The sequence below is a fragment of the Paramisgurnus dabryanus genome, chromosome 2, assembly GCF_030506205.2.
Source record: "Paramisgurnus dabryanus chromosome 2, PD_genome_1.1, whole genome shotgun sequence".
Classification (NCBI taxonomy): domain Eukaryota; kingdom Metazoa; phylum Chordata; class Actinopteri; order Cypriniformes; family Cobitidae; genus Paramisgurnus; species Paramisgurnus dabryanus.
The window spans coordinates 2365490-2389893 of record NC_133338.1 but is presented as its reverse complement, the minus strand read 5'-3'; the positions used below and the strand labels follow the sequence as shown (position 1 = coordinate 2389893).

Here is a 24404-nt window from a genome sequence, read left to right as displayed (position 1 = left end):
TTTTAGTATAGGTATTCAGTGTCATAGGTACATCTTTGACGTTTATAACAAACCAATCCGTTTGAAAATCTGTAAAAAATTAAGGAAGTTATGGTCATTTAAAAGTACCTGCATCATTAAAACTCAATGCTACGAGTGAGCGAGCGCCCTGTCCTAAGATGGCCGCCAAAATGCGGACGTTCCACTCAATTGGCCAGCAGCGCGGACGAGCCATCTAGCCTTTATACATATCTATGCTCTGACATACGTGGGGTGTGGGGACGCGTGACTGAAGACGCAAGGGCGAGCCTGCAAAAGTTATTTGGAAAGAGGTGGACGCGTGCGCGCGCACAGCTGTCATGACGGGAAGATGTGCGACACCGTGATCGCGGGGGGAGCCGGTAAAATCAGAGACGGCAAAAAAGTACGAAAACTGTATATGCGTGTGCGCGGATAGTGATTGATGATAATAACAATAATGGATCGATTGATTGATTTCTCTCTGTCTGTCTGTCTGTCTGCAGTGGAAAAGCCGCTGGCTGGTGCTTCGCAAACCCTCACCGGTAGCAGGTCTGTTCATTATTATCATTTACGACATAAACAATAAACTACAGCAAATGCATAGCTTGTAATGTAATAGTATTAAAATATGAGAATATTCAGTTTTATTTACGACAAACATATTTACATATTGAATTTTGCATTATGTAACTGTGTGCGTGCGTATCAGTGCGTGTTTCAGTGCATGCTTACACTAATAATGTCTGTTTCCTGTAAGGATAAACAGCACTGCTCTCTCCTAAAACATCAAAGCTTGAAGTGCACACCGACCCTAGGTTATGGATACACCAGTACTTCATGAACCTGTTGTGTGTTATACAGTTTCAGTTGACTAATTTGAAAAGTGTCGACTCGATTCAGAAGTGCTGCTACTCTTGTTTGTGTGATTTTGCAGTATGTTTTGGTGTAGTGTTTCAGCTGTAATGGCTTCAGGATTCACAGAAATGCATGCAGATCACAGGTCGTGTTATCACAGCTGTCCACACTCGTGCGTGTGGCCGAGGCTTGTTTGGATTGCCAGTTTGCTTTCATGGTAACCAGAGTCGTGTCCTATCACTTCATATAACTGCATCTATCTATACCGAAAGTGATTGATGTTAAGTTAGAACTCCCCTTCGTTTCTAACAGTGTGCATGTTTTTGACATTGCATTACTATAGATAACATGCATAAAATGCATACACAAAAGGACCAGGGAGATTTATTATGGAAGTAAATAGGGCCAGTTTTGATTTTGTGCTGACTTAAAGGGCCCATGTCACAGGACTTTTTTAAGATGTCAAATACATCTTTGGTATCCCCAGAGCACATGTGTGAAGTTTTAGCTCAAAATACCATATAAATAATTTATTATAGCATGTTAAAATTGCCACTTTGTAGGTGTGTGCAAAAATGTGCCGTTATGGGTGTGTCCTCTAAAATTCACATGTGCAGATCAAGTGCAAACACTGATCACAATGATGGTGGTTTGTTGAAATTGAAACTCAATTGTTCTGTGAATTATTTTCTCTCTGCACTAAATGGCAGTGCTGTGGTTGGATTAAGGGGTTGGATTATTATAATAAGAGCTCCTTATGACATCATAAGGAGAGCCAAATTTCAACAACCTATTTTTTCATGTGCTTGTAGAGAATGGTTTACCAAAACTAAGTTACTGGGTTGATCTTTTTCAAATTTTCTAGGTTGATAGCATCACTAGGGACCCAATCATAGCACTTAAACATGGAAAAAGTCAGATTTTCATGTCATGGCCCCTTTAAAAATTTCTGTTAGAAAACATGCGTGTGTTTGTTTCAGATTGTTTGGTGCTGTACGTGTATAAGGAGCGTGGAGTGAAGGAGCGGAGCAGCGTGACGTTGGAGCAGATCTGTGGTCTGGAGGCGCGCGTCTGCGATGATGATGCCGTTACCTTCATCCTCTCAATCCTCTGTCTCACTCATACCACAGTGCTTGGTTTTGACAACAGGGAGGCGCTACAGAGCTGGGATCTGCGACTGCGCTATTGCCTCGGGGAAGGTGTGAAAATAACTTTATATGCATTTGGCTAATGCTTTTATCCTATATGACTTAAAGGCGGGATGCATGATTTTTGGAAAATATTTTGGAAAAGAGAGTGGGGCTGAGTACCAAAACACATCTACTAACGGACATTGTTGCCTAGGTTGTGTATGTGTGGGGCGGGTCTATCAAAAAAAGGTCCAGATTCTATTGGGGTAGGGGCGTGTTTGTTTAGGTGATTTCAAATGCCAACATTGGCTTTCAGAGATCATGCACCCCGCCTTTAAGGCCGCATTTACACTGCCTGTTTGAAGTGACTAAATTCTGATTTTTTTTCCCCTAATGTGGGACAGTTAGATTTGACCCATAGACATGTAAGCAGGAAAAAAGTGCATAAAATGTGTTATTCTCCATTCAGTTTCAGGCCTCATTCATATGTGTAAATAAATCGGATATGAATCAGATACATGCATTTGCATCCACAATGTAAGCGGACAGATTAGATATTCCCATCTCCGCTGGCATGACTTCAACTCAGGTGGACACCACCTGCGATCACTATTTTCATTAACAGCACAATGGAGGACAACGGCTCCCCTTAGTGGAGTAATGTTGAAGTTTTTATGTCTTGTTAAAGCGTTATAATCTTGATCGTGTCCATTGCATATGGCATCATTTTACTTCCTCTGTGGTTTAAGTCGCTTTTAAAGGATTATGTAAGCGGGATACAGGCAACAAATCAGAATTGGGCATCAAGATTTGCAATGTAAATCCAGCCTTACAATGCAATTCATTTGATCAGTTTGTGTGATTCCTGGGAAGCGAACCCAGAACACTTCTGTTGCAACTGCAAACACCATGCTCAGCTTGACTTGAAGTGAAAAGTGAACATAGTTTGTTAGGATCTGTAGCATATAGGTTCTCATAAATATATTCTCATAAATTCAGTTATGAAAAAAAGCTATAAAAGGTCTGTGGATGCAGTAAAACGTAAACTTTGTGCATAATGAAACATTATGATGAGAATAAACACTAAGCGATATGTCGCCTACATTTAATATGGATTCATTTGAATCTGAAGTGTATACACATGGTGCATGGACTTGTGACTATACTGCCTTATATAAAGTAAATCTGAATTTGTTTATGCATTTGTCAATCCTCATGAAACATGTTTTTAAGTGTGTAGTATTGATTTAGACACATTTCTGACTGCATGAATCAAACATGACCAAACCTTGTGTCTCGTGTCAGTCCACAGTTTCAATGTCTTTGTGCTGCCCGGCACTAAACTGGAAAGCGGCCCTGCGACTCTTCATTTATGCAACAATCTGCTGGTGATCGCTAAAGATCTGCCGGCGGTGATCACCGGTCACTGGAATCTACTGGATCTGCGGCGATACGGCCCGGTGAGCAACGGCTTTGTGTTTGAGGGAGGAACGCGCTGTGGCGTCTGTGAGTATCAGTTGCAGCAATACAGCTAATAATTATGTCAAGAATCAACCTGAAAATGGTAAACCACAATGTTATGGTTTAATTTGGAGCATGGGTGTACCTCAATAATGAATCATTAATTTTGGTCCCTGGTCCTTACCAATTCACATAATCCATTTTGCTTAATTTTCATTTATGCTTTCTTCTTAAGTGGCTTACAGTATATTCAAGGTATATATTTTTATCAGTATGACCTTGTGGTGCTAACACAATAAAGTACTCAAGCTACTGATTATCGTGCAGGTTAAAACCCAGAATGTGTGCATGCGTGTGTGTGGTCACAGCTGAACATTCCTGGTGGTCTTGTTTCCGGAGTGATTGATGTGTCGGCTCAGTGACCTCCACCTCATGAAACTCAAGAGCATTTGACAGCGTAACATCCACCTGCAACAATAAACATTCATTACATGTACTGTCTGAACTGTCACTAAATGCAAACAATTATGAGTGATTCTCTTGAGTCAGCTTTATTATTGACAGCCTTAATAATTATCATATTTTATGCATCAGATATTTTATTCAACGCGATGAATAGCATAATCATGCTTCGTTGATAAGGTTTTTTAAAGTGAAGTCAATACTGTCAATGATGCAAATCAGGTTAAAGGATGTTTACGTGCTAAAACAGGCCTGATCTGACGCACACGTGTCTTCTGAGTCAGTTGCGTACAGTATGTAAACTATTCCTCATTTTTCTTCCTCATGTCTCTGTGTGCAGGGGCTGGCGTCTTCTTCCTGTCGTCTTCTGATGGCGAGCAGATCAGTTTTCTGTGTGATTGCATTGTTCGTGGGATTTCTCCATCCAGAGGTCCGTTCGGACTGAAGCCACTGCTCCCAGGTCAGTTGCATGTGTGCTGAATAATGTGTGTTCAGCTACGAGGCGTTGCTAGACATAAAGCAGACCCCCAATTTTTTCTGTTTTTTTTGAAAGCCTGCTGTCTACAAGAAGTGGGCAACACTCTTATAATATTTAGGTGTCATCTTCATATAGACGGTTACATCGGACGCACGTGATACACATCTGGATCCGAACTTTACTTCCGGTTTCTTTTTTTTAATGGTCTGACTCAAGCGTGCCGCACAAGCCCTGAAAAGTGAAACCAAAACGTCTCGATCGCCCCCCCAGTGACTGGTCCCAGTATAGGTCATAAACCCCGCCTCCCCATGTTATTCAATGGGACTTGAGAACAACTAAAAAATTTAATTTCACTTCAATTATCTTTTTTCCGAAGCTGGTTTCTGTCATTTACTGTAGTTTTTATCACGCTGTAAATTCAAATGTTTGTTTTTAAAATAGGTTTGTGTTTAGTTAGTTATTTAATGATACAAAAACGGTGGTGTCAGGTCATGATTGACAGCTGTGATATCGTGTGATATGCGCATTCTGCGAGAGCGAGGGCGGGGTCTTGATTTCGCGGCTTCACTTCCTGCTCACTACTCCGCAGGACTGGCCCCTGAAAACGCTACTGCGCAGACTCAAGACCCAAGATGTCAACGCCATATTGGGACACTAGCGGCTTCACTTTTCACCAATGGAAGAGAGCGAACAGGCGTCGTCCATCTTTTTTTACAGCTTATGGTCTGACTAGTTGCTAAACTGATCTCTTGAACCAATGTCTCGTTGACAATAACAAATGTTTTGCTTTCCTACGTAATCTATGTGTTGTTTATTTTGTTTGTTATATAAATAAACTACGTTTAAAGAACTTTGTTGTTATTTATTCTTAGCGAAGTTTACCGGAAGTTACGTGCGGACCACGACAGCCGCTTGTTTATGTTGTTACTGCTGAAACCGACTATACGCATTTCATGTAGGCATCATAAAATGACACACCCAAGATGGCGACGGCAGGCTACGGCAACTATTGGCTTCAAAAAAGCTCTTCACAAACCTATAGGTGAAGTCATATTTTTACCTATGGGTAACTATGTTGCATAGAGATCCGTTTTTGCTGCGATTATCTTTGTAAATGAATATACTAGTTAACTGCGTAAATTTAAACTTGAGATTTACACCAGGACACAAAATATTTACACTGGGCAAGTGTCCCCGTAAAAGGGGTCTAGCGATGCCCCTGGTTCAGCTGGTTTAAGAATATGGTAGTGTTGAGTGCTGTTTATCTTCTAACAGATACCAAAAAACAATTAAATGTCCACTAAAATCTCAGTCTGTTGTGATCTGACTTCCACTCGGACATTTTAACAAAAGGCTGCATTGACTTTATTTTGTTTCATGTGTATCGCCCAGCCAATCAGAAAATTTCATACCGTGTCCTTCGATCCTCGAGTAGGGAGATTTAAGGGTTAAAGTCACAGTCACTGAGCTTTTGATCTTCATGTAACCTCATCCTCGCCCTGAGTACTGTACTGTAAGTAAAGCCTTTCTTGTCCAGTAGCAGGTGTCATCGTATATCCAGGCCAGCTGATGTGTCATATAAAGATAACATTCAGTTTAAAATGTTGTATGCAAATGTTTTGGGTTTCTTTGGAATGCTGATTTGGTTTTTGTTTGATGTTTACTTGGTGGTCGGCAATGGACCGTACCCCCTCCTCCTTCATTGGCTTCCTACCATCTCATTCACATGTCTGATGTATAAATAGCTCTTTAGGTGCTAGAAAAACACTGGGGTGTTCGACTGTCACCCCCCTCATGCATTTAACAATGAGACAGAGAGGAACGGATGAAGAATGTCAGTATACGGTGACGCACATGCTTACAGTCATTTTCTATGGTTTTAGGATGTTTTATATAGTAGAGATGTAAATAAACTGTTTATTTGAAAAATGTGAAGAGAGAAAACTTAGTGAATGTCCTCCTTTGATAACTTAACTCCTTTTTCTTGTTCAGTTTCTTGCACAAGTATTTCAATATATACTGTATATATGTTACACTTTCTCGTCTTTCATTGTCTCATTAAATTTTCTATCTCTCTCTCTCTCTGTCAGAGTGTGGTATCAGTGCAGTTTCATTACAGGACAGATTGAACCATGAAGCAGAGGAGCTGGAGAGGAGGATCAGTCTTCTGTCTTATTCCTCAGGTACCTGTCTTACTCCACAGATATCTCTCTCCATCCATGGGCACCTGTTTCACTCCACATGTTCCTCTGTCACTTTACATATGCATCTCACTCCATAAACACTTCTCACTCCATAGATACCTGACTTACACCACAAATACATCTTTTACCTCACAAATACCTGTCTCACATCACAGAGACATGTTTCACTCCACAGAGACCTTACTTACACCCAATGTTTCAAATTATGGCAAAGATTATGGGGGTACCCTAGCTGGCCCCACCCCCCAGGCCAAGCCCCCCATCATTGTCGCCGTGATTTTACAAAGTAAGATGTGATCCTGGATCATCATTTATTTTTTTGGTCCTGGGGACTCATTTAACTCTTTCCCCGCCATTGACGAGATATCTCGTCAATTAAGAGAAAACGCTTCCCCGCCAATGACGAGATTTTCTGTCCTTCCGCAACTTTTTAAACCCGGAAGTATTGCCCTATGGCAAGCTGCTGCATGTCCGTGTCTGTTTTAAAGATCGCTCTGAATAGGATCTCTATGAAAAGTCCGTCACAAATATGGAATTCTTTTTGCTTTTTGCTCAAAATATGGTGTTTTTGCAAAAACCTACCCATATTCAAAAGCTGATTGCAAAAGAACCACTAAAGGTAGGATGAAACGTTTTTTTTTGTTTGAAAGCAGAGGGTCTGTTCTTTCATTTGGTATATTGTATGTTTATTTATTTAAAGAAGAACATTTTCTGGAAGGCATTAAACTTTGGTGAAAATCATGAAAAACCCTGGCGCTGGCTGGCAACTTTTTTTAAAAACGCTGGCGGTGAAAGAGTTAATAAATGCTGCGTAGAAACATCCTTAAAGCAACACCAAAGAGTTTTTTTTGCCTTAAAATAACGCTTCCAAAACAGTTTCAGTCGTTCATCCACTCTAAACAGGGTGAACAGCACTTTCACATTCGCTTTGCAGCCCTCTATCGGCCAAATCCGCACTAAAGAAGTTTCCAACCGTCGGGTAGCGGTCCTGTAGTCCGAGTGAATACTACAAAAACTTGCTTTACGGCAGACCTACAATCCAATCAGAGCCAGCTATGCCTCAGTATTTATGACAGTGGGTAATGGACAATTACGCTTCTAACCTGTAGGGGGAGCAAAGAGCAAAAACTCTTTGGTGTTGCTTTAATTTGATCTCACGATCATTTCTCAAAAATGCTTACGAGTGATTCATAAAACAAACCCCTTTTTTTCAGATGTGAAATCTATAAATCGCAAATGATCTTGAACTTGTGCGCAGCTTCAAATTTAGTAGTTTCAGATATCCACCTTTTAACAATGTTTAATTAATGTAATCGACATGTAAAAGAGCACCGGTCAAAGTTCAAATCCTTTTCGAGCAGCAAGAATGGCTTTTATCCAAAAACCTGCAGCAATCGGACAAGCAAAAGTGCATACGTCTGCTCAGACACCGACGTGGCGCTAAGCACGTTTCCACGACTTTGCCGTGGATTTTTGCATACGCACACTTTACGATCAACAATCTGTGCGTATGCAGTCTTTATAAATGAGGCCCCTGGATCAACGTTTTAATAAGAGAAACACCAAATTACCCTTAACTCAAACCCAACCATTTTTACCCCCCAAAAATTGTGTGAAATAATACTGAACATTGCATTCTCTAACATACAATTCAACCTAATGGTACATATACAGGTGAGGCAACATTTGTTATGCTATAGAACAGAAGTCATTTATTAAGTTCATACATGTGTCAAGATATCAACAATAACTTGTTTAGATCACTCAGAATATATGATTTAAAGGGCCATTTCACCGATAGGAACATTAATCTTTATGGAAAGTGAGTCATATTTGTAGTCAAAATGTAACATAAATGTAGAATTTTGTGCCTATTTGACTGAGAAAAGACAAAATGTGACTTTAGAGCACATTTGTATGAAAAGCTACAACTGCCACTATGCACCACAATGCACAGCTCTGCAAGCCACTCCCATTAATCGGAACACGGCTCAGACATGCTATTATGTACATAAATGCCACGTTAGTAAAACAAAGAAAATAGCCACCACCACTGTGTCTGACTGACACCAATCATGATTTACTTTTAAACGTGATGTTACATTGTGTTACACACAAAACACTTTGGCCTGGTGTGTAGCAAAGTCTTATTCAAACAGTAACGTGCAGTTTCAGATCCGCAGTACAAATGTCTTTCCAAGTACTTAAAAAAGGGTATGCATTTTAAATGTTTATTTAGTTTTACCAATTTTCTTTTTGTCTCTTGTTTACTGTAATTACATTTGTGTTATTATTGGCCTCACTGCTCTCACTATATAGACATATAAAACACCGCTCAGATATGCTATTGTGTACATAAATGCCACGTTAGTATAACAAAGAAAATATAAACACTCACTTTAGTCAGACGTCCGTTTATCCCTGCATCCTCCACACAAACGCGTCCCCTGCATAATATCTCCACAGACGCGCTGCCTCAGCTCTTGGAGCTTGTGCTCGTAAACCGAAACACGTCTTTGAAATAAGCACGCGCCCAGAAACATTAACAAAACAAATGTTCATATCCTTATCTGATCCAGAAATGTTAAACCGAAAGCAAACGGCACGAGTCCGTCCAAGCTTAAATACTCTGCAGCGCGTCTGCTCGTAAACCGAAACATGTCCGTGAAATAAACGTTCCAAACGCGCGCAAAGTTCCTCTCTTGCCTAGAAACCTTCACCAAACAAACGTCCATATCCTTATCTGATGCAGAAATGTAATAAAGCAAGCACACAGCGAGAATACAGGCAGTAGTCTGTCCAAGCTTCTCTACGCAGCAGAGGCCGATGGTTGCTGCGTCTTCACCGGGCTCCTCTACCCAGCCGACGCCCAGGCTCCGGCCTACTCCTCGGGCTTCTGTTCCTACATCTGCCTCAGCTCTTTGCAGTATTGTGGCTCATAAAGGTGCAATGTACAGCGGATTAGAGCATCACGCTTGCAAAATCACCCTCTTCCATGTAATATTTATTAACTTCCACTGTTATTGTAACATGAATTCTGGCTCGATCCACAACTTCTGTTTAGCTTAGCTTAGCATAAAGATGGCGGCTGATCGTTTTTTTTTCGGTCTGTGTTCGTATATTTTCGTAAGTCCCACCCACTTATCTGTAATTGGTCTGAAGCGTGAGTGGGTCCCACCCATAGCCCTCACCTTGGAAAAATGAGGAATGAGTGTCTGTAGTCTTTCACACTCAATAGAGATACAGGATTTCCTTCTTTCAATGACGCAAAATGACGATTTTTACATCATTGAAAGAAGGAAGTGCCTCACTGAAATCAGTATTTCTCCCCTCTCAGGGGAAACTGAGGGAATGGTGCACGACCATTCAAAAACATGACTGGGGTTCTAACGGTACAAAGCTTAATGCAAATTGGTGAAGTTTCCCTTTAAGGGGAATCACACCAAATGCGTTTTAAACGCATGGAAACGCAAGGGTGTTGCACTGCCTTTTTTTGGTCACTTTAAAAAAGAGCAGTGCAGCATGGCTTTTTATATTGCTAGGCAACCACCAAGTTAGCTGTCCTGTCAATCAAATATTGAAGGGTAACTGTGGGTTCACACCAGATGCGAGTTCAACGCTTTGGGCGAGAAGATTACATACAAAGTCAATGCAAAGACGCCATCAGACTCGTCCTCGCGCAGGCGATGCGGATGTTGCTATATAAGCGGCGTGTTTGCCTCGAAAACACGTGCTATTCACCTCGACCGCGTTTTTGGCCAAGTTGAAACTCAAGCAAAAAATTCCCATGACACGAAGTTATCCCGCGAGTAATCTAGAGCGAGTAACACGATGCCCCGCGTTTGGTGTGTACGTAGAATAAGAGCTCTTTTGTTGTTTTCATATTTTCATATTAGCAGAAACTTTAAAAAGAGGACGCTTGCTCTGACCTTGATCGAGGATGAGAGGTGCACAAACATGCAGGAGAGAGCTAGCCAAATGTAAACTTCCCTCACCACAACTTAAGGTCCCGCCTCTCCCCTCATTCAATTGGACAATGGAAAGACGTGAATGACGAAAAAACAGCAAGGCGTTTGACGTGCATAAAACAGCGTGCATACCCTCACTGCCCATAGAATATCATTCAAAAATGGTGCCTGTAACTGCCATAAACGCGTTTGATGTGATCGGCCCCTCAGAATGTATTTTATTAAATGACTGATGTTTGAATGAAAGCAATACCACCCAATTCCTTAATAAACTACAGTTGGCAAAAACAGTGAAAGATATCTTAAGCTTTATGGAAACCTCTGAAGTACTAAACAGGCTTCACAATATGTGTTTGAAAAACATGTTGAGTGTGCAGATTAGCATCAGTAGAGTAGAGTGGTCTCTTCTCTGTTTGTTGTTCTGTTCTGTGAAATCTAAACAAAATTGTAATTGTTTTTGTCCTAAAAGCTTCCAGTTCCAGTGTTGGATCTTTGGTGACAGAAGACACTTGTAGCATATCTGGGTCATCCGATACTTCAGACACCGGACATTCAGAGTGCAGCGTCAGCAGTCGACCCGCACTGTGGCCTGTTGAGCCGGTCCCGCTCAACTCATCTGAAACATCTCACCCAATCACACCAAGAACAGCATCTCAGGGGGAGAAGGCACCGTTTGACAGCTTGAGTGATGGGTTCCGGGTCCCAGAAGATCTGGTCCGCTCTCGAAAGCTGAAAGAGACCGGAAGACAGAACTCATCCGATAGCGGCATAGCAACGGGAAGTTTCTCTTCCTACAGTGGCAGTTTGGATGCATGTGTTGCTGGGAATGATTATAGCACACTGCTCAATCTACCACCACCCGCTAACCCAGAGCAACACTTGTGCACCTGCCCACCCTGTCCTGCTCATGAGTACCAGGTGCCCTCATCTCTGCGATACCTGTATGACACGCCCCGCAAGCTGCTGGAGATCACCAGGACCGCTGAGTGCTCCAGAGACAAGAGCAGATCTACAGATGATACTGGATCTCCGGAGAGTGAAAAGACTGAGCTATCAGTCAAGACACAGCCTCAAGTTTGTTCTGAATTTTTCAGCCAATCAGATTCAGACTCAGCCCTGATACACACATGGGAGGGTCTAAAGAAAGGGGAGGGGCCTCAGGGTATGAACTTTGGTGAGACTGCAGACTGTCCTGCTGCCAGTCCTAAATCACTCTTTATCACCTGCTCTGTCTGTGGAGGACTTAAGGTAAACACAGAATACTGCATGTGTAATTTTGTGAGTGTGTGTGTGGGATTATCAAAGTATCTTCTTGTGTGTTTAGAGGAGAAAATGATGTCAGAATTTTTATTTTTGGGTGAACTATACCTTTAGTAAACAAAAGTTATGTTACAGTTTAATTGGTGGTCTTTCCCTATTGAAGTAGAATAGCGTTGCAAAAATGGCCGTCTAGTGGCGCAACTTTTCTTTCTTATTTGTTGAACAGATGACACATCTGCCTGAAAGGACTCCACTGCCCGCAGTGTCAGGTAAGAAGTTTAAACCGTATACAGGTCTGCTACAAAACCTGCTCCACTGTTTCAATGTTTTATTTCTAGACAGCTACCTGCTGAAACACCTATAAAGTGATTTATTATCAGAAACACCTGACATGGGCAGTAAGTCTTGAAATGTAGTCTAGGCAGACAGCTCAGTAGGGTTGAGCAGAGCATATATCCTATGTTAAAATGAATGTTCATTTACTTGACACCATATTTTTAATGCCATTACTTAAACATTAAAATATTGTGAGATATATCGTGTAACAAACACACTCCTCAGCAGGCAAACAATCAGCCCCGCCCACCAGTGATGTCATCACACACCCCACCTATCAGAAGTCTGAGGCTCTCAGAAAACCTTGCGTATCATCGACTTTTCACAACCAATGGAAGCTGACATCTGAGCGTTCACAGACCAATGGTTATGTTTCCGGTCTGTGTGATCTCCTGACACACTACAGTTCTGCTGAGCAACACAGAAGCGTTTATGAGTCGATGTCATCATCTGTGGTAGGGTTGGAGTCGAGGCGTCCTGCTCACAGCACACACGCTCTTCTCTATGAGAACTGTCTTCACTGCAGGAGAGGAGAGAACCGATGCCATCTTCCCAAAATAACACCTCCATCAAAAGATCAGGACACTAAAGAACCGAAGAGAAACCAGTCAAACATCTCAGAGTCTCTCTGTCTCTCAGATGAGGAGCTCAGTGTCTCTCTGCAACAAACCAATGAAGAAGGTTTGTATCTCGTATCTAACCCAAAAACATCAAACCGCACCTCCTTCTCAATACTCCTTGAAACACTTGATGTTCTCCTCACTCCAGCAAGTCTCTGCATGTCTGTATCGTTAATAAGAAAAGTTACTTTTTCCTGTGTGTAAACCATCTAATCTCTTTTCCTCCTCTAATTCTCTTAGCCTTCTCTTGTCCTCAACTTCTTCCGTCCCCTCATCTCTTTCTCTTCTCCTCTTCTACTTATCCTCATTTTCTCTCCTTATCTATCTCTTCTCTCCTCCCCTCATTTCTTCTCCTTCTCTCCACTCATCTCTTCTCCTCCTCTCCTTCTCTTCTCCCGTCCCGTCCCCTCATCTCTTTCTCTTCTCTCCTTCTCTTTACTTCTCTCTTCTCCTTCTCTCCTCCTCTCATCCCCTCATGTCCCCCCCCCTCTTCTCTCGTTCTCTTCTCCCCTCATCTTCTCCTTCTCTTCATTCATCTCTTATCTTCTCCTTCTCCCGTCCCCTCATCTCTTCTCCTTCTCTTCCCCCCTCCCCTTATCTCTTCTCGTTCTCTTGACTCATCTCTTCTCCTTCTCTTCTCTTCCTCTTCTTTCCTTCTCCTCGTCTTCCCTCCTTCTCTTCTCCTTCTCTTTTCCCCTCCCCTCATCTCTTCTCCTTTCTTCTTCTTCTCTCATCTCCTCCTTTTCTCTCCTTCTCCTCTACGTCTCATCTCCCACCCCATATCTCTTCTCCTCCTCTTCTTCTTTTCTCCTTATCCTGTTCCCTCATCTCTTCTCCTTCTCCTCTTCTCACCTTCTCCTCGTCTTCTCTTTTTTTCTTCTCCTTCCCCTCTCCCCTCCCATTATCTCTTCTCCTTCTTTCCACTTTTCTCCTTCTCTTCTCTTCTCCTCCTCTCCTCTCTTTTTCTTTTCCTTCTCCCATCCCGTTATCTCCTTCTCTTCTCCCCATCACTTCTCCTGATCTTCTATCCGTCTCTCCTCCCCTCCTTTCCTTCTCCTTCCTTCTCCTGTTCCCTCATCTTTTCACTTTCTCTTCTTCTTCTCCCGCTCCTTCTCCTCGTCTTCTCCTTGTCTTCTCCCCTCCCATAATCTCTTCTCCTTCTCTCCCATATTCTCCTGCTCTTCTCCTCCTCTCCTTCTCTTTTCCGTCTCATCTCCCCTCCCCTCCCCATATCTCTTCTCATTCTCCTCTTCTCACCTTCTCCTCGTCTTCTCTTCTTTTCTTCTCCTTCTCTTCTCCCCTCCCATTATCTCTTCTCCTTCTTTCCACTCTTCTCCTTCCTTATCATTCTCTCCTCTCTTTTTCTTCTCCTTCTCCCATCCCATCATCTCCTTTTTTTCTCCTCATTACGTCTCCTGATCTTCTCTCCTTCTCTGTTTCCACTCCTCTCTTCTCCTCCTCTCCTTCTCCTGTACTTCTCCTTTTCCTGTTTTCCTCATCTTTTCTCCTTCTCTCTCTCATTCTCCTCTTCTCTCTTAGTCTTCTGTCCTTCTCTTTTCCACTCCCATAATCTCTTCTCCTTCACTTATCCTCATCTCCTCTCTTCTCATTCTCTTTTTCTTTCCTCCTCTCCTCTCCTTATCCTGCTCTTCTCTCCTTCTCCTCTCCTTCTCTTAAGAGAAAAGAACCACTCAATAAAAAAAGTTTTAGACATAATATAAGCATATTGGAGATTACTTTTGAAAGTGTAATTTAAAAAAATATGAGTATGTTGAAAAGTATGGATCAGAATCGCCTCATGGGAACAGTCATCATCATTTTGACCTGTGGTTATTTTCATCCAGATAAGAGGACAGAGAAAGGAACAGCCGATTCTGAAGCTATGCAAAGTCAAATGACGCAGAGAAGCTCAGAGGTAAAGATGAATGTCTGTTTTATAATCTAATGGTGAGATAAAGAGCATCAAAGTTGGATTTCAGATTGATTTTAATCTTTGACATGTGTCAGTATTAAAGATGTCAAGGTTATATTTTCACAGAATGTACTTTATATTATGTAGGATGATGTTATGTAAATTGCAAAAAAGTGACTTTAGCTGGGTTTTTAGAGACTGGGTCACATTTCTTGAAACTATGCAGTAAGACAAAACTGTGTCTGTACTGCAGAAATGTAACTTTTTCTCTCTATAATTACATACTGGGTTTGAACCTGTACAGACAAGATACAAATTAAACTGGTTTGTACATGTTACTTTTGAATGAGAATTACACTGTTTTCCCTCTTTCTTGCTTTTTTCTCTCTCTCATAAAAACACAGTCAATTGGAGGTTGTGGTGGATCACAGCTCAACTCTCATCATCTAACTGAAGGTCAGTGCAGTCTCTTTGACTCCAAAAAGTCTTTGAAAATAAGTTTTTTTAAATTAATTATTTACAGTTTAGGTGAATAAAATTATACTAGCCCCCTTACAGACAAAGAATTGTGGTATTATGTGTGTGTGTTAATATCAACACAAACAATCTAAGATTAGCTTAAAGGTTAGAAACCCCTGGTGTAGGCTATTGCATAATCAATATCATTGTGTTTACAAAGCCAGTCATAAAAAAATATAATTTTAAAATGTTTAAGTAACAAAATCACATCTGGATAATATTTTAATTTTTTAAAGGTCACATATCCATAGACAGAGTTGACCAGAGACAAATATAATATATTAATAATTATACTATAAGCTATTAATAAAATTGAAATATGAGAATGTATATTTTTTGTCCAATCTTAATATTTTAATTCGGTAGACTGAGTAACTTAAGGCTTAAATATTTTATATATTAAAGTATTGCAGTACTCTTGTTTGCCAGTAGGTGCCCACCAAGAACAAACCTGAAACTCTGCTTATGCGTATATCATAGAGATGCGTTGTACTTCTGTGTTTAATAGGGTATTATTTTGTGTCATGTGTGTGTTTCAGGTGGATTGTCTGCGTTACCTTTGGATGGTTTGGTGAGAGGAGACTCAGTAACATATGTGAATATTCCCATCAGTCCTCTATCCAAAAAACAGCTGAATTACATGGAGGTGGAGCAGCATCAGGAGCCTGGTACAGCTATCAGAGGTCTGAGACACAAATAATCTTATATAATTTTTTTTAAAGACAAATAGGAAAACCAGATATTTTTAACAATATTGAGTATTTTTTTCTTTATATCCTGCCAGTCTTTCATAATCTACCAAAATCCAGTTCTCTTATCATCATCATCCTCTTATCTTTTGTACTAATTATTAGTTTGTCTCACATTACAAAATTCTGTCCTGTTTGTTAAAATTTAAAAAGTGCAGGAAGTCATGGAAAATCAAAATACACAGATATTATAAAGAGCTATAAAGATATATTAAAGTTAACCATGTTGTCACCCTAATGTAAGATAACTTCAGTCAATAAACCTCTCTTATTTCCATCGTAAGAGATATCCTGTTAGTTTTCTTTTCTTTCTGGAAACTATTGAGTTAAAAATAATACATTTAAGTGCCAGTACGGAAGATTTATCGAAAATACATCCAGTACAACAAAATAATATTTATTTTCTTCAGAAGGTTCTTCATGACAGGATTAACACTTTAACGACACTTTTATACTCTTATATTATTTCATCATTGATCCTGTTTGTGTTGTGTACAGGAAGAAGCTCCAGTAAATACGCTCAGATTGACATAACAGCGACCGAGGCAGCGCACAGAGCTGGTACCCAGCATGCACTGGGGCGAGAGGAGGGACTACAGAGGAGAAGAGGAGGAGCACCGCAGTGATGTCATCAGATGCTGTCACACCTCCTCCATTCAGTAACAAACTGAAAGACTTTTATCTGGATCATCTTATTCTGAAGATCTCTAGAGAAACTGACCAAACACTGTTTAGCTTTGTTATACTACAAAAATATTTTGATTTAACTTCACTCTACTGTACATACAGTATGGTTAGTCATAGTCTTTGGTTTTTCTTAACAAATGCATTTTACACAGATTATAATGAATCGTTTATGGTATTGCTAAAAAAGTATTGCTAAGCCAGACCTGATCATTCTTTGTATAGCAGACAGTGTGTGTTATAATGTGTGTTTAGATGTGTTATCATCATGAGGACTTTATGCTTTTTATACTGAGCTCATGCTATTTTCTTTATCAATAAAATATCATTTAGTATGTTTATTTAGGGGTAGAGAGCTGGAGGACATCATTTGGGGATTTCATTCAAGATGATGTGATAGTGTATTCATGTTACACTAGGTGGCGCCAAAATACATAGAATGTCTAACTGGGTCTAGATGAGTAGACAGTCTCATCCATTTAGGGCACATCCATACTGTCACATTAATTGAGAGAAAGAGTAGTTTCATTAATAATAACATTTTAAAAGTTCATCCTAAATCAGATATGGTCTGGTGTCTAAGAGCTTCTTAGGATATTAATAAGTATATAACATTCTCAGTGTTTACATCTCTTGTAAAACATGGATGTTTCCTGCTGATGATTTAGTCAGAATGTATTGTACATGTCCAGTGTGCGGTTAACTGCACAAAAAATATGAAAGGATACAGAAGAAGAGACCACAACCAATTATGAAGAGAACCACAAAAACCTCAATACATTTATCATATCTGCAAGCAGAGAGAACAAGCCACCATTAAATCAATCAAAGAAATGTTTCAGAGAAACTCATGACCTTTTGAGCTGCTAATGCATTGCTCTACCACTAAACTATACAGGAGCCCATAATATATATATTTAATTTCATTGTGTATTTTACTCCTGTGTATGTTTTGCATTTTTGTATTATCTCTTTTTATACTGTTTGATATACTTTCTGCATTATTTCAAATACACTATCATTAAGAAAATAAACTTCAAGTGTTTTCCAGTCTCCTTTTTAGATGCTTGCTCAGACATTCATCAAAATAATCTCTTAAAGATAAAAAAGCAATGAAACAGGTACAGAATAGAAAGATATTGAATAAATAATAACAGATTTTTTATAATGGAAACAAGTGCTTATTACAAACTCTTATTCTGACACACTTTTGCCACACGGGGGCACTGTTGGGCAGTTTTTATTATGAAAGAATATTAGTTGTTATTATTATGTTGGATATTATGCTACCCCTATTATAATTTAAATACTGGCTATAAGAAAGTGTCAGTGTGTATTGAATTTCAGCCTTAAGAAGCGATATGTGTGGTATGTATTTTGTTTATTATTTTTGTTAATTATTATTATTATTATTTTGCTTATTGTTTAATCCAAACAAATATTTTTCCCTTTTAATGCCAATTACCATTAGTGAGGCACAATACCAGAGGCAAATGAATGGCACCTGCACTGGCATTACTGTAAATCATGATTCTTCTGGGATACTGACACAGCAAGAATGCCTGCGCGCGCGCGTGCACACAGCGCACACGCATACAATACTCTCACACCTCCTGTACTTTCACACTCCTCTCTCCCGAGGCTGACTATAAACACCACCATGATTTTAGCAGAGCAAAAATGTTGAGTCTCCATTTGTCAGAGACACTCATTACAGATGCATCAATACATTGATTTCGGACAGATCGCACCAATGAAGCTCATGAGTATCTTGATAAATTGACTGATTTAGTGGACAGATGAAGAGAGACTCACTTATAATGTACGAACAAGTCAAGAGGAGTTTTCCTGAAAGACAGAGAGTTCAATGCTAAAAAAAAATTAAATCTTTCACACCTCATACTGCACCTTTCTAAAAGAAAATAAATGCAAGATCTGCTGTATAGACAGATCTGACCATGACTGACACTGAGACATTATTACTTTTATTACCACATTAAGTGTCTATGTGTGTGCGTAATTCTCAAGAACAATGCATTAAAACATTTAAGAAAATACAAAAAAATCTGTCAATTAAAGTGCATACATGTTTCTGATACAATGATAAATACATTACAAGTATAATTGGCAATAGGTGCAGTATTTTTCGGAGATTAATGAGGTTGTAAATGTACTGTATTAGCATGAAATTCATGTTGCAATGCAAAAATCTATAAATCAAACATTCTGTTGATGCTTTTGAGGAGAAATAAACTACATGTATCAGTGAAAACATGTTATTATTGACATTAGTAATCATACGTATTACCATCACAGTCCCCTATTATTGTTTGTATTGATTTTTGATAATTGTGTGCTACTCCATATAAACTATAAAGTACAATGAAATCTAAAAACAGAGAGAGTATAGTATATGTGCACATGTGGAAACATATTTAGCCTGTGATATAATTTTAAACTCATGATGTGCGAGAACCACGCTGCCGTAACCAGGGCAACGCTTTCACCCAGGTCATTGTGACGTCACAGATACGCGTGGACCGCGCTGGCCGACACCTGTGCACACGCACACACAGTGAGTGAGTGAAAGAGCGACCGAGAGAGAGAGAGAGAGAGAGAGAGAGAGAGAGAGAGAGAGAGAGCGATCATTGGTTCTCGCCATAGGTGATGTCTGGAAATAAGCGCATGATAGAGGTGCGCTCTCGGAGCTCCGCCCCTAAATAACATCAGCACCAGCATCACCATCACCATCATCACAGACGGAAAGAAATAACCGGAGGGCACGAGAGAGGACGCACGCGGATTGTCAACTTGCTGCATGCGCCTCGCCGCGCCGTCGCGTTCATGCATCACCTCTGAGCGTAAGTCTTCCTTTATTATATTAAAGTTTATATATGTATTGTGTGAATGTATCATGATTAAAGAGTGCAGAATTGCGCCCACATGATGCATTATTAGTATGGTACGTTAGATCAACTCTCACATGACTTCATCATTTCATATTTGGAGATGTATATTTCATGGCAGAGCGCAGAGGTCATGAGAATGACAGGTGTGTTGTGTGTCAGATGTTTCATGAGTTATGACAGCTCTTTACTCTTTAATAACAGTCTGTGATAAATGACAGCATTATTGGATGTGACATTGCCATGCATGGAGATATTTACAGCTTTATGCCCAGAATATGAAATAAATCTCTGAGAGAAATACAGCATGACTAAAGGCTTTAGGGAAATACAGATTTATTTATTTATAAAAAAAAAACGTATTATATAAAACTATTATTGCTTTCAAAATAGCTGCATTCCCAAAATAACTGAAAACAAACTAATAAATAAGATAACTTGTATAATAAAATAATTGAATGTAGTTTTTAGATTAGTAGATTAATATAATTTGAGCTTTTTATGATTACTAAGCTGAAAACTTCCAGTTTCTATACTGGAGATCTTACTGAATGCTTCTTTATTGTTTATAGGCCCTATTGAACAGCTCTAACCCTAAATATCTGCTCAATACATGAACATATAATATAAACACATATACAAATGAATGCAGAATGTTTGAGAATGTCTGACTTTAGTCATTACTGGTTTTCATGTATGATGAAGTAGTAGTACAGTATATTGTCATGTGAGGACTTTTATAACTGTTTTGGTTGATGTCTGATACTGGTGTGATTTTCAGTCTAGCTCTTTAAAGAAATGCTTTAGATGTGTGTGTTATGAGGTAGTATTTGTCAGTGATACATGAATTTTAGTTACGTAAGGCTTGTGTTGTGAAACGGCTGCGTCGGGAATGAGACGTGCTTTTGACATTGTGCAGTTTCACTGTGACCTTGAAAATGCATACGCAGCTGAGAGGAAGAGCTAGTCAGCGAACGCTCTCGGATTCAAACGTGCACTAGCACGCACTGTTTATACCTCAGTGTGCGTGTGGATACTGAGAGCGTAGATCTAGGTGGTTCTGTGCTGTGTATGATAAACCCTCTCCCCATCTCTGCTCACACTCTCTTTCTCTCTGTGATTATTTCTCTCAGGCTAATATAAGGAACCCTCTGGCGTGGTGAAGTACATCTGGATTCTCCCGATTTTCTGGACAAGTAGCACGCTCGGCATGCGCTAAGTCCATCCCTAGCGTAGTGAGAGAGCACGTTAGTGTCGAAGCCGGGACATCGGCCATGGCCTTTAATTCAGATGCACTACCGCAGTATCACGAGGGAGTCTGCTGCCACCGGCGCTTCCGGCACTCATGGAAGACACGTCGGCCAGCGCGGATTCTCGGCCTCCTCGCCGCACTCGTAGCAATAAGTATGGTGGCCTTCTCGTGGCCCTCATCTTCTCAGCGGGAGGGGGGGCTACGGAGCCACACCCCACACAGGACTTTGCTGTCCACACACCTTGGTTACCACGGTAACCTCTCAGAGGACACGCATGGGGCCAAGCACTCATCCCCGGGGTCGAACAATAGTCAGGGGGAATATCCGACCGACCTGTTCAGCTTGGATGACCGCAGGCGAGGTGCCGTGATACTGCACATGTTCGGCATGATCTACATGTTTATCGCCCTGGCCATCGTGTGCGACGAGTTCTTTGTTCCTGCGCTGACCGTCATCACGGAGAAACTCAAGATTTCGGACGATGTCGCGGGCGCCACCTTCATGGCGGCCGGGGGCTCGGCTCCCGAACTCTTCACCTCTGTCATCGGAGTCTTCATTTCCCACAGTAACGTGGGCATCGGCACCATTGTCGGCTCGGCGGTGTTCAACATCCTGTTTGTCATCGGAATGTGCGCCGTGTTCTCCAAAGAGATTCTGAACCTGACGTGGTGGCCTCTGTTCAGGGACGTCTCCTTCTACATCATCGGCCTCATCATGCTCATCATCTTCTTCTTGGATAACTACATCACATACTGGGAAAGCATCAGCCTTCTAATGGCCTACGCCACCTATGTGCTCTTTATGAAGTTCAATGGAACGGTAGAGACTTTCGTCAAGGGCTGTCTGAACAGAAACCAGGTTGTGGAGGTGGAGACCCAACCGAAGGTGAGTTGACAACACCCCTTCTGTTCTCAGAATGTCTAACCTTTTATAAGCTAAGTCGGTTTTATTTAAGCTGTTTCTTTGTGGACAGTTTTACCACAGTAACAAAGAGGATATCAAAAAGTTGTTGTGTACCATCGTACTGATATAAATGCAGTCCTCCCCACAGTCAACACTATGACTTCTTTATACACCAGGTACCTCCAACCCTGCTTCTGGTGAGCTACGGTCCTGCAGACTTCTGTTCCAACCCAGCTCCAACACACCTGTCTGTAATTATCAAGCAACCCTGAACAACTTGATTAGCTGCTTCAGCTGTGTTTAATTGGGGTTGGAGCTAAAATCTGCAGGACGGTAGCTCACCAGGAGCAGGGTTGGAGACCCCTGATATAGACTGTCGGATTGTCGAGAAGGGTCAGTCTAGGATTTGGTCCAAACCGGTTCAGGATAAGACAGTAGATTCTTGAGGATGATGAGCAGTCATATATATTCAAAATGCATAATACTTGACCCAAGTGTGCCCTCCAACGTTGCCAGGCAACAGGTAGTTGTTTTCTTTATAGGACACACAGTGAATGTAGTTTATTCTACTGCAAAATGTTTTGGCTGTTCATGCACATGCAGTCTTGCATGCAGCTGCAGTAATCCTGCAAGCTTTATGTCTTGTAATCCATTTGTGTCCGCTACTGCAACAAGGCCTTCAGTAACAGTAATCATGATCTAATACCTTATGCCTAATCCCTGAAAAGTGTTCAGAACATCTTCAAGCACAGCTCGATCAGATCCATCATTGCATTTTCACAGGACATTCCTCACTAAATGTTTTTTTCTTGATGCAACAATCACAAAGTAACATCATTAGGTAAAATATACCAATTACATGCGAGTTTTCTGCAACAAGTGCAGTAAGTATCATGCATGTAAAGCTAATAGGAAACTTACAGTACAGTTCAGTTCCAATGATTGTTGTCAGCAAAATAAAGATCACCAGTAAGATGATTTGATTGCTCAGCATTCACGGACATAACTAATTTGAACATCTGAACACTATGCACAAATTTTGCCACCTGCGTCTTGGAAAATCCACAAATTCAGCAAGCTGTATTTTGGATCAATGATGCAATTATTGTGAGCTCACTTTGATGGGCACCAGTGAGCCCAAGGCACGGGATGCTCCACATCAAGTACAGTATGTGCCCTGTAGGCCTCTGCTCCTAGTGTGAGGTCTTGTGGTGCAGACTATCTGCAAGTATTTATTTGGTATTAATGCAACTTTACAATAAAGTTCAGGGGTGTTTAAGAGTTTTAAAGAGTTTTAGCCAATATAAAATTGGTGTAAACTCCTATGCTGCCATTGTTGTAAGGAAATCGAATTGATTGAGCACAGTGGACTGTATCACAGCAACGAGGAATTGTGTGGTCACGTGTATTACGTCTTTCTATTTCCAAGAAACCAACCAAAGCCCTACAGGTGACTATGAACAAATTGTATCCTGTTTCTCTGAGCATATTAACAACCTTTGCCTGAATTTTGTAATGTGATTGAGATGATGCTTAATGATGGATTAACTTCAATGGTACGGAGTCATACAGGGTCAGAAAGATTGATTTGAGGTGGAAGGGAATCGTTGTAATATTAAAGTGTTGTAGAACAGACATGTCTCACAGTGTCTTGTTTGTTTGGACTGACATGTCAAAGATGGCTGCCACAGTCTTTTTTTTAACTCTAATTACTTTGACATCAGACAGGTCTCTATGGCGATATGAAGTGAGGTGAAGCGTATTGTCAAGGAAACAACATGCTTGTGTTTCACAAACTACTATACAGGTTTGGAGAATGAACGCACATGCGACAGGGTCAGTAGTGAATGCTGTTCCTCATTGAGATTTCTATTACTAACTTGCTTATTTCAAGAAAGTATTGAAGAGACATTTCACAAGACTTTTTGCAGATATAAAAGAAACATTTGATGTTCCCAGAGAACGTATATGAAGTTTTAGCTCAAAATACTCCACAGATAATTTATTATAGCATTTTAAATTGCCACTTTATATGTGCGAGTAAAAATGTGCCATTTTTGAATGTGTCCTTTTAAATGCAAATGAGCTGGTGAAATGCAAACACTGATCACCATAATGTTTGTTTGTTTGTTGAAATTGAAACTCAATTGTGCCGTCAATAATTTTTTCTACTAAATTTTAACTTCTGACGTCACAAGGGGAACCAAATTTCAATTACTTATTTTTTACATGCTTAAAGAGAACGGTTTACCAAAACTAAGTAACTGGGTTTTACATGGTTTTCGAGAAGGCTAATTTGTGAATTTTTACAAAGCGAATTGCACAAAAGTGTCCAAATATTAGGAAAAAACATTAATGATACCTCATCACTAAACCCGGCGCCACACAGTGGTGAAAGCAGATCGTACAAAAACATACAAATGTGTCACTTATTTATCAGTATATTTAATAAAAACTCTATATTGTTAAATTTCAGCGTGATGTTCAGTATTTTCTGTATTGTCCTCAACGGTTATGTTAGCTCCAGTTTTAGTTCTTCTGTTGGTGATCTAAGGACATACAGCCATCTACTGTTTCCAGTTCAAATTGAAAAGGCTGAACCATCTTGTAAAACAAATATAATGAACACATACCGTCACCTGTGTAGTATTATCGTTTATTTCTATTTGACAGCTTATTTTATTAGCATATTCGTATCTGACAG

The 24404-nt window shown here is 40.4% G+C and overlaps 2 protein-coding genes across 8 annotated transcripts in view; both read left to right on the top strand.

Moving 5' to 3' along the window:
- Positions 1-349: 349 nt before the first annotated feature.
- Positions 350-17648, top strand: dok7a (docking protein 7a). The gene is made up of 13 exons (XM_065294070.1): positions 350-403; positions 504-549; positions 1836-2054; positions 3291-3491; positions 4249-4368; positions 6477-6569; positions 11028-11806; positions 12045-12087; positions 12383-12835; positions 14619-14689; positions 15091-15142; positions 15745-15888; positions 16453-17648. Exons 1-13 carry the CDS (start codon positions 350-352, stop codon positions 16578-16580), a joined length of 2403 nt encoding a protein of 800 aa, XP_065150142.1. The 3' UTR covers positions 16581-17648.
- A 1638-nt stretch (positions 17649-19286) lies between these two features.
- LOC135783441 (sodium/potassium/calcium exchanger 2) overlaps positions 19287-24404 on the top strand; it is a 62021-nt gene continuing 56903 nt past the window's right edge. For all 7 annotated transcript variants that reach the window (XR_010545635.1, XR_010545634.1, XR_010545631.1 and 4 more), the window contains exons 1-2: positions 19287-19499; positions 20678-21682. Coding sequence is in view for 1 of the 7 variants with exons in the window: in XM_065294169.1 (XP_065150241.1) it covers positions 20819-21682 (864 nt within the window). In the remaining 6 variants the exon portion in view is untranslated. The remainder of the gene's footprint in view (positions 19500-20677; positions 21683-24404) is intronic.

Coding starts and splice junctions, on each gene's coding strand:
- dok7a (XM_065294070.1), top strand. CDS start 350: ATGTGCGACACCGTGATCGCGGGGGGAGCCGGTAAAATCAGAGACGGC. Junction 550..1,835: donor CAAACCCTCACCGGTAGCAG/GTCTGTTCATTA, acceptor TGTTTGTTTCAG/ATTGTTTGGTGCTGTACGTG. Junction 2,055..3,290: donor GCGCTATTGCCTCGGGGAAG/GTGTGAAAATAA, acceptor GTCTCGTGTCAG/TCCACAGTTTCAATGTCTTT.